Source organism: Perna viridis, chromosome 2 (genome assembly GCF_037379345.1).
Source record: "Perna viridis isolate PV_CMFRI_1.1 ecotype Kerala chromosome 2, ASM3737934v1, whole genome shotgun sequence".
Lineage (NCBI taxonomy): Eukaryota > Metazoa > Mollusca > Bivalvia > Mytilida > Mytilidae > Perna > Perna viridis.
In genome coordinates, this window is record NC_142446.1 from 56,620,789 (window position 1) to 56,636,969 (window position 16,181).

The 16,181-nt window shown below is 35.6% G+C and overlaps 2 protein-coding genes across 5 annotated transcripts; one reads left to right on the forward strand and one right to left on the reverse strand.

Moving 5' to 3' along the window:
* Positions 1-205: 205 nt before the first annotated feature.
* Positions 206-6,719, reverse strand: LOC148626169 (cytochrome P450 3A9-like). 4 transcript variants are annotated; one of them, XM_088569928.1, is made up of 6 exons: positions 6,503-6,636; positions 6,274-6,375; positions 3,910-4,599; positions 3,291-3,392; positions 2,168-2,347; positions 206-808 (listed from the first exon to the last, which is right to left on the reverse strand). In XM_088569928.1, exons 2-6 carry the CDS (start codon positions 6,343-6,345, stop codon positions 482-484), a joined length of 1,371 nt encoding a protein of 456 aa, XP_088426054.1. In that variant the 5' UTR covers positions 6,346-6,375; positions 6,503-6,636; the 3' UTR covers positions 206-481. The 4 variants fall into 4 exon arrangements, with proteins under 4 accessions (XP_088426054.1, XP_088426053.1, XP_088426055.1 ...); XM_088569927.1 differs by lacking the exon at positions 6,274-6,375 and having other exon boundaries at positions 207-808; positions 6,503-6,719; XM_088569929.1 differs by lacking the exon at positions 6,274-6,375 and having other exon boundaries at positions 210-808; positions 3,910-4,427; positions 6,503-6,637.
* A 3,829-nt stretch (positions 6,720-10,548) lies between these two features.
* LOC148626170 (flavin-containing monooxygenase 5-like) lies at positions 10,549-15,816 on the forward strand. The gene is made up of 3 exons (XM_088569932.1): positions 10,549-10,717; positions 13,309-13,936; positions 14,779-15,816. The coding sequence occupies exons 2-3, from the start codon at positions 13,319-13,321 to the stop codon at positions 15,784-15,786; spliced, it is 1,626 nt and encodes a 541-aa protein (XP_088426058.1). The 5' UTR covers positions 10,549-10,717; positions 13,309-13,318; the 3' UTR covers positions 15,787-15,816.
* The last annotated feature ends 365 nt before the right edge of the window (positions 15,817-16,181 follow it).

Genomic DNA, 16,181 nt, shown 5'->3' on the forward strand with positions numbered 1-16,181 from the left:
AAAAAATCTGCGTAGTTGCTTCCGGTGTACTGTACCAATTCGCATAAAGGCGTGGGCTTAACACTGAGTGTGGCAGAGATGTAAAGCTTTGAAATAGCGAATATACCAACTATGCAGAAGATTGTAATTGGACACAGAGAATATTTTCCATAGTTAAATTTCAACTCAGAGTAAAAAAATGCTTGGGCTATACATTGACTTCGATAGAGCATTATTTCATATAATTTTATTGAATTATAAAATCAAGAGAATTGTTCAATCTCCTTACGTTCTTATGTCAGTGGCGGATCTAGGGGAGGGGAATCCGGGGAATGGACCATCCCCCAACTTCATACAAATCTGGACAAAAAATGAGCAAATAGTAGCCTGGAAACCCCCTTTACCTGGACCCCGTATCAAAATCTCTGGATCCGCCCTTGCACATAAAAATTAGCTGCAGTATTCTGCATTAGAACGATGAGATTACACAACAATACTTAAATCATCGGATATCTCTGCTTTTTAAAGTGACTATCATGTCCTTGTCAGGATGAACTACGGCATGGACCCAATCAACTACGAACTTTAACGTCGCAGTATCTTTATTCTTGGAAAATGTAAACGTACGTAGTAATATTGCGATAGCTAGCCGTAGCTCCAGGCAAGCTATGTGTTGGCCTATACACACACGAGTTCCTGCCCCGAATGGAATGTACAGATTGGATGTGAACGATTCCTCTCCTAAGAATCTAAAAGGTTTGAACACTTTCGATTCTTCCCAGTTGTGCGATGACCGGTGAATTCCCCAAGTGAAAACGACGATGTCAGTCTGTAAAAAATAAGATAATTAGATATCAACGAAGTAGTTTTTCTCCCTTATTCTTTCGTTTTAAGTTAATATTGTAAAATGTTTGAGAAAATTATATTAGAAAGGTTTAATTTTAGGTTTTTCATTTTATTAGGACGCTTAAATATAAAATAGGTTACAGACCACCAATTCAACCAATGAGCATTCGGAACGTACGCAAAAATAGTCCTACGCAGAAATTACCCCTGTTCCTCATAGTGCTGTGAAAAAAGTTCTCATCTTATTTAAAAAATTTAAACAGTTTCTGAAAGGAAAAACATTTCTGTACATTTTATATGTGCATTTTGCTTCTTGTGATGTGAAGCCTAATCTCCATAATGATTTTTAAATATACCCCTATCTTGTGAAAACACTGGGATTTCCCATGCTATTTATAGACCCTTCACTTCCGGTGACCAGTACTGCACTGCAAGTCTGCTAACCCCACATGCCATTCTGAGGATTGTGAGCTGACATATGTAGAATCATGCTGATATATAGTCCTCTGCAGGTTAAAGTTAAGGTAAAGTCCAGAGAAGCCATTGAATATTGTGAAATTAGCATAGAAGCCTATGGAAAGTGGAATTAGTGGTTTTTAGCCAATAGTGATCAGTCTGCCTGTCCGTAACAATTCGAGTCCATGCTAAAACTTTTGTTCTCTTTTGATGTAGGCTTTAAATATTTGGCACGATGGTAGATTAGTTCAAGGCGATGTGTAGCGTATTTATGATTTGTGGATGACAAATTCGTGCCCGGACTGTAACTATTTTGTCTTTTGGTGTATTCTTTTGATATTTGATATGAATGTAAATCAGCTCGGGACAATGTCTCGCATACCATGGACCATGACCTTTGACCTTGAGCTTTATTTTTTGCATATCTGATCCATGTCTGGGCTGTTATGAGTTTTGTGTAATAAATTGAAAGTGTTGTACATGGCTGATGTACTGGATTTTTACCACAGCGGACCCAATGGGATCCATCTAAATGATATCTAGTTTTACAAAAATTTTTACCAGTATATCTGATGAAACATTTGAGGAGCATATCATACTTTGTTGAATTACTTCCATGATGAAAGGAACAATTTGTCAGATAAACCGCCACACAGTGACTTAAAGGGTCACACAATACCCAAGGGAAACAACTCTGTAAAAGTCAGCAAATTTTGTGACATTCTCAGTGATATTAACTGAAAGCATCTTATCGATCAAACGTTTTGTCACTGTAAATTTCATGAAATATATATTTTGCTTCTTTTATCAAAATGACCACTGAATAAAATTTCAAGAAATTTAAACGTAGAGAAAATGTAATGGACCAAAAACATGTATTTCTTACTTGTTGATCTAACTGTATGCTGCCTAGGTTGACCGGAACAGTGGTTTGTCTACTTATAAATGGAGCAATGGGATAAAGTCTTAAAACTTCCTTCATCATACTATCAATTTTGGGTAGTGGTGTTGTTGGGTCTGCCATTAACTCATCCCATCTTTCTGTCACTTCATCCCATAATTCCTCCTGGAGAAAATATCACAATTTTTATATATCCGCTTAAAAGCGAGCGGCACATGCATATATATATATATATATATATATTCCTGTATCAATTTGATCCGATGGAGCAGTGTAGCGAATAGAGTCGTCACATTCTGAGACGTTGTATAATATTGATTTGTTGTGACATGCATCATTAATTTGATCCTCTATCCTACATAATAACACCTAGATGAACTGTCCCGTACTACCATACATTGTGTACTAAGTTACAGCCCTAGATTAATCCTACGAGGGGGAATGACCCGGCCAGCGAAAGCTATATTCTTATATAGCCAAGCTGGCCGAGTGGTCTAGGGCGATGGACTCAGTGCAGGCGGTGTTGCCATAGATGTCACAGGAGTTCGAGTCCCGCGGAGGGAATGACCAAAAATGTGCTTCCTAAATTTGACAGTTCTAACATCGTTGGGAATTTTTCAGACCCTTCTATATATATATATATATATATATATATATTGTATTAATTAATCAGGCAATAAAAACAAATTTTAAAAATGAATTTATTTCAAAGGTTTTTTTTTTTAACCAATCACTATTCAATACGATTTCTAATATAAATTATCGATCAAATTCTTTTTGGAGTTTGATCGACAATCGTTCGACTGGTAGAGCTAATCAATCGATTTACATTCAATTAAAGTTGATTAGTTATGTCTGGACATACTAGAAAAGCATAACCTGTGTAATGGGAATAATCAGGTTGCAACTATTTTTGAGTAATTTTTCAGGTCATACTTCCCACAATTTTAAAATACATGGAGGCAATTAAACTCTGAAACAGTCTTGAGAAATTCATGCTTGTAATATTAGACTGGTAGTAAATCAGGCTAACCTACAAGTGTCCCCTGTTTTACAGAAGGCTAACCTATGAGGTATGATGTACTTGGGTGTGTAAAGAGAGTCTTACCGCGACGTCAGGAAAATCGGTAAGCAATGAGAATACCACAGGTATGGATGAAGCTGTCGTTTCTGTTCCCGCCATCAGAAATAACTTCATATTGTCTTTTGCCTGAAACAAGCAAATATCACGTTTCATTTTCAATCGATTTAGAAGCATATTCAGATAAAACATATTTCTAACATATTAAGTACTAATTGAAAGTTGGAATTATGGTTCTGTGCTATCGCTTTTCAGATTGGTACAGGTAGTAGTATATTGTTCATTCACAGATAGATCGAAACTGTTTTATCAGTTGAGTAAATATTTGCCTAGTACTCAAATACTTTGAGTCAGATATTTAATGTGCTGCCTCACTAAAGCATCAACCTCTGGAATTGTGTTTTGACTCCAAACCAATACATCTTTCCTGTTTATTCTGAATAATACCCCCTTGGCTAAAGAGCAGCTTGTGTATGTCTTGACCATGGTCAAACTTACAATCTTTTACAAAGTACAAGCCGAGGCGGTTGTCGCAGTCGAGCTATATTGTAATGACCCTTGTTACCGTAAACGATTTATAGAAAAACTTTTTGAATATTTATATGTAATCATCTAAAAAAATTTAAAAAAAAAAAACAATACTTGCTTCATCAAAGCCACAAGCTTCGTGTAACTGTACTACTAGTCGTTTCTGGATAGCCGTGTCATCCATTTCCAATGCATCACGTAGAATCTTTGAGGTAAGGCGATCCATGTTTTCAGTAGCCTGTTTGAATTCTTCACTGTCGGGCAATATCTCCCCATGGGAATAACATTTAAGGAGAATGGTTTTCATGCTATCCAGCAATTTTTCTTGTTTCCCTTCTAAGGCATCCAGGTCCAATTGTAGCAGCACGTGCCCAATAATGTCAAGTGCTAGACGAAGAGTCCACTCTGTTATGTTAACAGAGTGTAATGAGTCTTTTTTTATTTTATTACACATTTTTTTAACGTCGTCCACAATCAGGGAAGCTCTTCCTTCAATTGAAGTCTTCCTGAATATTGAAGCTATGGCTCTCCTTGTTTCAGGACTTTTCTGGGGGGAGCCGAGAAATGTGTCTTTCAACGGAGATTCCTCGAGGTATTGCTCTCCGCCCTTCTCTAGCTTATTTATTGCAGTCTTGGCTAGTTTTGGGTCGAAAATATATAATTTACCATCAAATTGGAAAAGGCCATTTTTAAAATAAAACTCTGTGAGGAATTCTAGTTTCATAAGCTTGTCGTCTCCAAAAGCAATATTTAACAGGAACTTGACCAACCAGGATGGCTTGGGAATAGTCCCTCTTCCTAAAGAACTCTACAAAAAGTTATTTAATTTGCAGTGGCGGGTCCAGGTAAGGGCGTAATGGGCGTACGCCCCCCCCCCTTTAAAAAAAAAAAAAAAAAAAACTATCGTTATAATCTGCTAGTATTGTATTGAATGATGGCAATTTATCATATTCATTAATTAAACACATACTCTGATTTCTTTTTATACTGATTCCCCAATTTGATGGGTCATCATCAACCGTAAAATTTCGTTTCTCGGAGTCCGGCGTGTTCGACTCTGCGATTAGTATCCATTGTTGTTGATGTGATAAAAGAATTCGCAAAGATATCGATGTCAAAAACAAAACGTCAAAAGACCTTAAAATCGTATCAAGGTGTCTTGGACACCTTTTTTAAACAACCAAAACGGTAAGTAAATCAGTATAATACATGAATTTTGGTTGTTTTGTGTGACACTAACTCGGCATAAAAAATGTCACACCCTGACACTTTAACTATAAAATATACATGCTCCAAGTCAGGAACCGTTACATTAGTGCAATTCTCTATTATTTTATGTTTTTAAGCCAAAAAAGGTCCAAAAATGTTTTATGGTGAAATATTTTATTCTACGCCCCCCCTTTCAAATATCCTGGACACGCCCCTGATTTGATTGGTTAGTTCGTTGAACTAAATGGTATTGTAACGCCTTTTATATTAACGTGGATAGGACGGCAGTCCGCGATCCAATTCCAAACAAAATTAAAGTTTACGATTCTTGAAACGTGGAACAAGTTGACTCCCGTACACATAATTGCTTCTAAACCTAAAAATGTACATGCAGCACATTATTCTCACCCTAAAAAGTAAAGTTTTGGCAGGAAAATCACTCACCACGGCAAAGGCAACTTCACATGATATCGTAATCCCAAATGTTAGATTCAGCATGTTATTTTTACCAAAGGAACCAAACTCCACCTAGATCGGACCACTTTAAATTTTGGCGGGAAATTTGGTTGCCATGGTAAGGCAACTTTCGAATCTTATTGTTATGGCAAAATTTAAACTCAGCATGTCATTTTCACCCTAAATATTATACCAAATTTCAATCAAATCGGAGCATTTTGAAATTTTGGCGGGAAAATCGTTTGCCATGGCAACAGGCAACATATCGTTTCCTTTTTTTTTTTTTTTGCATATCTTGTATGGCATATCCAGCTGAACTACTGTACCAAACTTCAAGTTCCTATGCACTTAAGTTTCTGAGATATTGCAATGTCCTATATTTTGACCTTTATTTATTTTTAAGTTGTTATAATGACTTAGTATTTCGTTATAATGACTTCCTTATCTTGTTATAACGAGTAGGTTATCTCGTTATAACGACTTAAACATTAAAAAAAAAACACCTGGTACTAATGGGCTTCCGTACATAACCAACTTTCGGGAAAGTTTACCTTTATCCCCGTTTCGTGGTTTATGAAGCGTAACCTATTCAAAAATTAAATACATTCCTTCAAAATTTAACAATAAATAAAATCATTTTCGTGCCTATACAATTCGTGTAGTACAAAAATTTTCAGAGATATTGGATACAAAAATACCATTCACAGGGGCGGATCCAGGATTTGAGGTTAGGAGGGCGTTAATTGAATTAAATGGCATGAAAGGCAAGGCAAAAATATTATGGGGTGAAACTTGTGGTAAAAATTCTTTTTCTTACCGATTTAGAGGGGGCGTACGCCCGGCACGCCAGTCCTTGGATCCGCGCCTGACTAATGTTGTGCGTTTTCATGCATCGAGTTGTGTATTATTTCTCATTTTTCTAGAGATTTAAAAAGAACAGGTGTAGTGCAGTTAACTGAAAATGACCATTAGTAGAAAATATACATCAATCATTTAAGCTTTTTGGAAAGTAAAACTGTTTTGGTATAAATATACTTATAGCTTACCACGTCAAGAAAGTATTTGATAATCCTAAGACAGAAAATAGAAACAAATTGTGCCGTGTTGTGAAATCCCGCCATTTCGATAGAAAATGTTTCAGATAAGATTAATATGATAATATACTACAACAGTAATTCTTCGTAAATCAGTACATAATTTAGTACTTTCTTTTAAGGATATGTAGTCAAGTATGACTACGATTGAAAACTCTGATAAAACTTCTATGCTTGGTTTCATTTATCTTATCTAAATACCATTTCATTTATCTTACCAGTAAGTCTAACTTGTGGTCAAAAGCACGTTTACATGAAATGACACAAAATATGCGTTAGTGTTTATGCTCTCCACACAATGTTTTTGTTTACAAGCTAACCGCTTAAATTGAATGTTTACACGTGTACTTTATCTGTTTAGATCTGAATATTTGTGTTATTAGACCATTATTCAGGTACTGTTCTGACTGAAGGCCGAATATTCGTAAAATGGCTGACTCTACAATACCAGCATTGACAGAGGCTATTCAAAGTTACGATGGAATATTCAAAGGAATGTATGATGGAAGTCTTAAAAAGAAGTTTTTATCTGTACGCCAGTTACTCGCAGAAGGGAAACTTGAAGAGGCTAGGGCGCTCATTAACGTTACCCTTGCTGGATTGACTGCACATACCTCCGACAAGGAAACATTCCAACTTGTACAATCCGAACTGGACCGATATGTGAAGTATCATATTACTGATACATCAGACATTGTACGAGAAGTGAATTACACAAATATCAGAACTAGAGGGTTAGAAAGGCATTCCGAGAAGCACTGGGATGTCCCTCAAGGCATATTTTTCTTAACATTTGACGAAGGACCGGAAAAGCACTTCCTCGTTGGTCGAAAAATTCTTTCGGACTTATGGATGCAAAACAAGATTTCGGAAATCCATTGCAGCTTCATTTCCGCTGACATGATACTCGGTGTCTTTTCTGACCAAAGAATTACAGAAGAATACATTAATGTGTTTTACCATCCTATGGAAAATCGGGAAAAACTAAGGGTTTTCCAAGATATCATGTTTTACAAATTAGACAACGTAGAACTTGTTTTTCCGTTTTCTTTGCTCAGAGAATCAACGAGGAAAGAACTATGTTCGCCTACGGAAGGCTGGGTCGTAGACGACGCTTTTGATATCATGCTTGGCTGTGGAGAGGAAAGAATTCGTGCATTTAGCATCAGTTTTTTAGAATCTTTCGGTTCAAAAACTATGAAGCTCTATGATCCTGCTTGTTCAACAGGTGTGTTCCTGTCTACACTGAAAAAAGCCTTTCCAGAAAGTTACACGGTTGGGCAGGACTTAAGCAAACAAATGGTAGGCTTTGCAAAAGCACGCGTGGATGAAGTGCACGTGGGAAACGCAATGGAACCCAAAATAGATGCTGGATCCGCTGACGTAGTTTTCGTTCGCTTTCTGAATTCTGAAGTGGTGAAGTCAGCCGAAGCTGAACAATTGTTAGCAGCATTGTTACCGACGGTTAAATTAAATGGGTATATTGTGATTTTTGGACATACGCCCGTGCTTCTATCTGCAGCAAACTTTTCTCGACTTGAAAACTTTGTTCTGAAACAAAGTATCGGTGTATCTAATGACAGAGCCGGAATATTCCAATACTACGTTCTACAAAGACAATAAGTCCTTCAGTAATAAATAAAATATCACTCTAAAAATATTTGTGTTTGTTTTTCCGCTGTTTTATCAAGGATATGTTTGGTATGACTGATCATTTTTCGATGAAAATGGTTCAACAATAGGTTATTGTCAAAAACTAAAACAAACACGGTAACACGAAAGAACAGATCCTATGACTGTTAAAGTCCTTTTTTAAAAATTATAATGAAAAGCAGACTTTTATAAGTTATATTCAATGCCTGCTCAAAAAGTCCAAGGACACAAGATCAGTTAATCAGTTAAATCAATTCTACATGTATTCATCAAAGTACGGTTTTGCACATTCTAGTTAAAGTCAACAATGCCCGTAATCATAAAATTTAAAATATGGCGCTCTGCCATGTTATATGCTGGCGTGTTACATCCTGGGGTTGTCAGGCTGTAATACGGAAAATAGTGGTACACCGTGTTGGGAAAGATGTCACGTTCCTCGCACGTTAAGAACCCTGCTGTGGTATTCGATAGGAGTAGGAACCTTTGCGCTCCGCCACAGGAGGCTAAATTGCCCGACCCTGCCTATCCCTCCCTTTTCTTGTGGCAATCAAAATTTGTCGACCCTATTATCCTTGTGTCCCATCCCTTTTTTCTTTTCATCATCATCACTTCATGTTCATTTTATCATCCCTTTGATGTTCATCGCCTGAATATAGCTGAAATATTGCTGCTCGGGCGTTAAACCCCCAACAATCAATCAATCATTTAAATCAGTGGAAACGGGGAATGCAAAAAGAGACGAGAACCTTATACAACTGAAAAAACAAAGGTGGTGTATTTAAGGGCCCCAGATTTTCGACTACTCCATAAAATGACAAATAAACTAGTTCAGCGAAATTGGATTAATAGTATTCATACTCTACACATATAGAAAACCAAATTAAAAAATAAAACAAGACAAACAAAGGCTATAGATTACTGATTTGGAGCGTGCATATATGATAATAATCAATACAAAATTATTTTGTTGTATTTTTCTTCTTGATTGGTCGATCATGCTTTAATTTACTGACTGTAAAAACTTGTGTGTGTGTGTGACCGATTTAATCTCCTTGACTGACGATCACATTTAGCATAGTGAACATAAAATTGATGCATTTGGTTTTCGTAGGATACAGTTGTAGTTTCCTTAAAATTGCGGAAAGTTTCGGATAGAGTTTAATAGTCTGTCAGCAGAACAGTATCAAAGACTTGGTGATTATAAGTGCAAAAATTATAAGAGAATTACCGGTTGTTAATATAACTTGCGAACTTAACCAGATAGTAATTAATTGTGGTGAAAGAGAGACAAACCTGGTATATTTATATATGTTATCAATACAGAAGTCATGAACTCGTGGATCGTTATGGTATATCGATCTGCACCATGAGAACCGAATTGCTCACCGCTGTATAATTAAAGTTGACAGAGTCATCGATTGATTGATTGATTGTTTTTTTTTATTTTATTTCCACCATTAATGATGAGTTACATTTTATGTACACAACACTAATTTACATACAAAAGGGACACAATTAGTATACAATATACACAAAAATAAACAACAGTTTACATCAAATTAAATCAAATATTACCAAAAAATGCAAAAAATATCTATGACATTTCTGTGACCAAAATTGAATCTATGGTTGCCCAAAACAGGTTTGAATTTGATGTATATTTTATAAAGGTGATCTGCCAAACAGTATATCAGATGTTTCCACACATCGGATTCTAGTGTTTGTATGAAGTCAGTAATTCCACCGAGTAGATATACCAGTATATCTTCCTCGTCCTGAAGGAAGAACGTTACGGATTGCTGAACTGGCAATACAACAGGAGAATAAAACATATTGTTTCTCTCATCAATTAGTTGTTCACAGTTTAGAATTAAATGTCTCTCTATGTCATGTTCGTAACGATTGCACATGGTACATATTCCTTTAATAGCTAGTGATCCTATTCTGACCATGACTAGCAGTTACTGATTTAGTTGTTGTATTCGGAATTGTTCAGTTTATGTGATTTTGAAGGAGTGAAACTTTTACTAGCATTATATTTGAGTCTCCAGTTCGCGCATACGCATCTGCTACATTCAAGAGAGTTTGTAATCCATCTACGGACGCACTTAGCTAATCTCAGTTTCAATAAAGCAATTTGAAATGCATTTGAAGTACGTGTATAAAAATGGTATAATTGTCATAAATTTTATTACGAAATTATGCAATGATACATGTGAATGGTACAGTCAGTCCCTTCTGGGTTTATTATGTTTTATGGTTTTTAGGTATTGAAGTTTTCCCGCGCTTTCTTATTCGCTGCTTTATTGTTCGTCAGCATGATCTAGCTGATTGTTCGCTATGTTGAGCGTGGTTTATAATCATATGATTAACCAACAAAAGGGGGTATAGGATTTTATCGAGCTTTGTTTTGTTCATATCAGGGCTTACTTAACGAAGTGTTCTTATCATTTCAAATTTAGTGTGAATTCGTACATGTTTACGCATAAATTATTGACAGACGAAGGAGAAAAGGTGAGAAACATTTCAATCTTCATTTGTTTGTAAACTAATAATCAGCTATAGAAACTCCCTATAAACTTTCGTTAACAATAATTGTACTAACACTAATAAAAATCCTCTGCTTTACGAAACTGGTATAAAAATAATGAATACAGGGCTTCTGATCATTAATTTGATATATAACACACCCTCAAAGGATTTGACAGGGGTGTTCCAGAAAAAAAAGGATATTGTTTGCTCATTTCAGCCAAAGGTTTGCTTGAAATTGATTTAAAATTTCCAATACAAGTGACCGCCATCCCGGGACCTCCACTGTTATAGAGTCAACCGGACTGAGGAAGAAATGAGTCATCCATAATTCGAAACGAACAAAAACTGGAAATCGACATGCTAAACTGAATATCTAGGTCGTCTCAGATTCCTCATGGCAACTACCATTTCTTGATATGTATCTTATTAATAAGTTAATGTGTCATTATAGTTGTTACTCCCCCAATGGCTGAACCATTCCGCTTTCAAATTGGCATGGTTACATATAAGCGATAGTGTTAAGAGGTGTTTCTAAAATTACCAATATATAAGAATGCTATAAAATTATATATGATTGAACAAAATAAACAAGTACTATCTATAAAAAAAGATAGGGTTTGTTCTTTTAACTCCTGCATTTTATTCAGGGAATAGCGCATATGGCACGCAATTTCAATTTTCGATAGTTTTTTCAAACCCGACTAAGTTATAAGTATTTGGCCAAACGGGAAGCAGACTTGCGATTAGGTGACTTGCGTTTCCATGGAGGAGCTTCTTTAAGGTCAAAGGGTAAAAAGCAAAACCATATCGACTGTGTCGGAAAAATAAAATTTCCTTTAAACTGATTTAATAACCCCCCCCCCAGTTGAAAACTGCCTTCCTTTAAATTTTATCTATATTTATGTAAGTGGTTTTCAGATAAAAGCAGCCTCTCACTTCTTTTTCATAAACAATGTTAAAATAATAAAATAAAACTGCGTGTGAAAAATTTTGTCTTTCGTCATTATCACTATTGCCGTTAAATTTTGAAGATAATGTTGAAGCGCCCGTCAATTTCTTATTTCTGCAAAGTAGCAAAAAAAACTGATTCATATCTAGAAGTGAAGTGGTTGCCAAGGCCAGAAAAAAAACAAATAATAGTTATGGAAAATTTGATCATTTTACCAGAAGAAAGAAAGAAATATATGTTATACAATCAATGACAAAAGAATCGTGCAAAAAGGTTAAACTGTGATTTTTTGTTAGAATTTGCTAAATTGCTTCGCTTAAATATCCGTGTAAACAACTGACTATACAGAAATTAGATAAGTGTTTTGCCTTAAGTAGTAAATATTTTCCATTGTTTAGCGATAAATATAATGTAAGATAATATATTTTAAGTGCAGATAATCGTAATCTTAGATAATCATTAAAAGTTATGAATATTTATTTTGATAAAATAAAATAACATTTTGAGATTTCACTGGTATAAAGATTGGTCCGACAGCCCGTGAAAGTAGGTCTTACGGGAGCTCAATCAAGTTCCGGTATTACTGTGTACATTTTGGACCAATTAAGCATAAAACTAATATATTATTATTTTCCAGTCCAGTCTCGAATGAAAGAATTATTCGACAGGTCACGGTCGCATGTATACACAACCGACAATGCCAACAGAAAATTTAAGAGGGTGTCCATGCAAAAACCAGGCAGTATGTTGCACAAGACAATGTTTGTTTTAAAAAAAATTCATCCGTTTCATATCATAAATGCATCCTTTCTCAAAGTTGAATGTTGGTTTTTAGTTAACCGCAACGTTTAAAGAGAAAAAAAAATTACATTGAAATTCATTGAAACAGAGAGATAACTATATTTTTTTCAAAATCTGGTTGCTTTGTTAAGGAACTGTAAAATCGTTTTCCGAGCCAACCATTGTCTAATTAAAACAAATATTTTTTTAATATAGACATTACGTTGGAACAAAACATTCAGTGGGATAAAATTTACATGTGCTAACCATATCATAGGATCTGCCTGACTTTTACATGGACAGCCTCTTAAATTGTACCATCAACCTCTACTCCACCAAAGACTCCATGATTCTACAATGAGCGCCCTTCTCTACTAACAAAACAAGAAATAAGCAATAAAAATAAATAAATATTTCGAATGAAGAGGCAGTCAACACACTGGGGTGGAAGGGGGAACACCATGCCATCCACCTCCCCAGTCTGACCATATATTTTTCAACATCACAGAAAATAAAAATATCTCAAAACGATGTAAATCATCGATACAAGTTACATCTTAAACTGCAATTCAAAATGTGTACAAATATAAATTTATTAAGCGGTCAATTAAAAAGTCTACGTTTCAGCATTAGCAAAATTAGAAGTTCTTTCAGGTAAGAAAATGTAGTTGAAAGCACCAAGGAAAAGCTATGTAACATATTTTGTTTCATTTTGGCTTTGTTTTGCTGTTTTAGTTTCGTATTTAATAGTTTCAGGAATAAAAAACTGCACATTTTAGTTTCAAACCACGAAACATATCAAAGATACGTTAAAAGGTTGAAAATACTCTTTATTGGTTTACAGATTTACACAGATGTCAAAGCGTGTGTGTGTAGTTGGTGCCGGGGTGGCAGGTTTAACTGCTACGAAACATGCGCTCGAGGAGGGTTTCGACGTCGTTTGCTTTGAAAAAGACTCCGACGTCGGTGGACTTTGGAACTACCACGACAATGTTCAAGATGGCAGCCCAAGTCTGTATAATTCATGCAGCATCAACACAAGCAAAGAAATGACATGCTTCAGTGATTTTCCCATACCAAAAGAATTCCCAAACTTTATGGATCATAAACATTTCAAAAAGTACCTTTCCATGTATTGCGAAAACTTTAATTTGCGTAAAAATATACGTTTTCAAACGTCAGTGGATAAAATTGAAAAGGCTGATAGCGAAAACAGGTGGAAAGTCAGTATACACAGTGTCAAATCTAACAAAAAGACTTGTGAAGTATTTGACTATGTATTGGTTTGTAACGGACATTTGCATGAACCAAACAAACCCAATTTACCAGGACTTGACATGTTTAAGGGGAAAGTTATTCACACCCATGACTACAAGACATTCCGTGGATATGAAGACAAACGGATACTGGTTGTTGGTATTGGGAACTCAGGAGCCGATGTTGCATGTGAATTAAGCCGTCATGCCCAACATGTAGGTTTCGTAAATGAATTTTCATAGGTGTTTTACGAGTGTCATCAAAGAGTTACATCGTAATCATTTTTTATCGACGACAGTCGTATTAAATTTATCAGACGATACCTTTGTAAAAAGAAGTGAATGTACATGTATTTCAATAAACCAAATGATAAATCTTGTTAAATTGTGATTAACATATTCATAACTGAACAGAATGGAACAATGTTATGCTAGATCAGAAAATGGATTTTGTTCCCCAATGTAAGTTATTGCTAGAAAGATATTTCCATACGGATTAATTTTTTACTAAAAAAAATCTTGTTTCTTCATTTGGGAAAAGGCCAAGTATTAATTCCAGAATAACAATGTCCCATGCTGTTTAGCATTTAATCAGACAAATATATAATTATCATTATTTACTAAGATACAACTTAATATTGAAAAACCATATAAATTTTGCAAAATGTACGAAAATAACAATTGTTGTCGTAGAAATTTAAATATGCCTTGTTCCGTGAGCTTTTTATGAATAATTTTGAAATCTGCTGACTGGTTAATAAGTGTTATTATCTTTATTATGATTATTGCTACATAAAACAAGTTGTGAAGAAAGATAGTCTTAATCTGAACTATAAAATTAATCCTTTCCTTTGCTTTATACTATCATGAAACTTGCAGAAAATTTAAAAAATTCATTGATTGCAAATTACCTTTCATGTCGTATTGGAGTAAAGTTGGAGACGTAATGAAGGAATTGATAAGAAACCAGCTGTAAGAATCTGCATACATATAACATGTTTTGTTGTCTATCTTCACTAAATGTTAATACCAACTTCTTTTTTTGTTTAATTTTATAGGTTTACATTAGTACAAGAAGGGGATCGTATATTATACAGAGGGCCGGTGACTTTGGTATCCCGTTCGATCATGTTGCTATTAATAGATTCTCCCAAAGTTTACCGTGGGATATCATGAGACCAATCCATTTTCACAAGATCAACTACAAATACAAGCATTCGAAGTATGGCTTGGCCCCCAATTTTAGGTTCGATGGCGGAGTTGCCACCATAAGCGATGATTTACCAAATCGAATATTATACGGCGCAGTAAGCATAAAGTCAGATGTACAGACATTCACAGAGCGAGGAGCTATATTCGACGACGGTACTTCCGTTGATAACATTGATGTCGTTGTCTTAGCAACTGGTTTTAAATACAGTTTCCCTTTTCTCGACAACTCCATCATTGAGGTTGACAATCACTTTGCATATTTATATGAATTGGTATTCCCGGTGGATCTAGAACCTGCAACTCTAGCCGTGGTAGGTCTCGTTCAGCCATTCGGTGGGCTTCCACCAATACTCGAAATACAAGCTAGATGGGCTGCTAAAGTTTTCAGTGGCAAATGCACCTTGCCTAGCCCCGCAGAAATGCGGCAAGTCGTCCAGGAGAGGAGAGAATTCCTGAAGAAAAAATACGTAGATTCTCCGCGGTATAGTCTGCAGGTTTATTTCATCGCATACATTGACAAACTCGCGTCAATGATAGGCTGTAGACCCAGACTATGGAAATACTTCCTGACCGATCCGACACTTTGGTATAAAGTGTGCTTTGGACCAGCAACTCCTCCGCAATGGCGTCTTGAAGGTCCAGGAAAATGGGAAGGGGCTCGAAAAGCAATTGAAACTGTTGAAGAGAAAACATACTTCCCAATGCAGACTAGAAAATCCGGAGCTGGGGAACTAGATGGACTTTATGATGGATGGATCCGATTAGCGAAACAGTTCCTCGCCTTTGTGGTTGCAGTGTTCCTGCTTCGTTACATTTTAACAAATGGACACCAAGTCTTTTCTCACAAGATATAGCATTTTCAATTAAACATTTAAGATTTTTTACTTCCTTTTTCAATGTTAAAAAAAACTCACACCACTGGTGTGTTTACTATTCCCGAATAAAGCAGACTTTAAAAAAGTAAAAACAGAAGACTTACGAGATAGAATAAATTTTAAAATAGCATATCAGAAATCACACAATAAAGTGAACTTTAAGCACAAAAATTAAAACAAAGAGCTGGAAATTGTTATACACAAACGTCGCCTATTCTCTATGGTTTTTGTTCTTAGACAGTTGGGAACTGTGGTAGACACGATTAGCGGGACACGAACAAAACAAAGGAGGTGGACATAAAAGAACGAAACCGAAAGGAAATGTACAAAGGGAAACAAAAAAGTCTAAAAAATATTTTAACTGGTTTTGTGTC

Excerpts from the sequence above, each read along its gene's own strand:
- LOC148626169 (XM_088569927.1), bottom strand. The coding sequence starts at position 6,577 with ATGGCGGGATTTCACAACACGGCACAATTTGTTTCTATTTTCTGTCTT. Across the intron at positions 4,600-6,502 it reads TCAAATACTTTCTTGACGTG|AGTTCTTTAGGAAGAGGGAC; the intron begins GTAAGCTATAAG and ends AACTTTTTGTAG. Across the intron at positions 809-2,167 it reads GCATACAGTTAGATCAACAA|ACTGACATCGTCGTTTTCAC; the intron begins GTAAGAAATACA and ends TATTTTTTACAG.
- LOC148626170 (XM_088569932.1), top strand. The coding sequence starts at position 13,319 with ATGTCAAAGCGTGTGTGTGTAGTTGGTGCCGGGGTGGCAGGTTTAACT. Across the intron at positions 13,937-14,778 it reads TAAGCCGTCATGCCCAACAT|GTTTACATTAGTACAAGAAG; the intron begins GTAGGTTTCGTA and ends TTAATTTTATAG.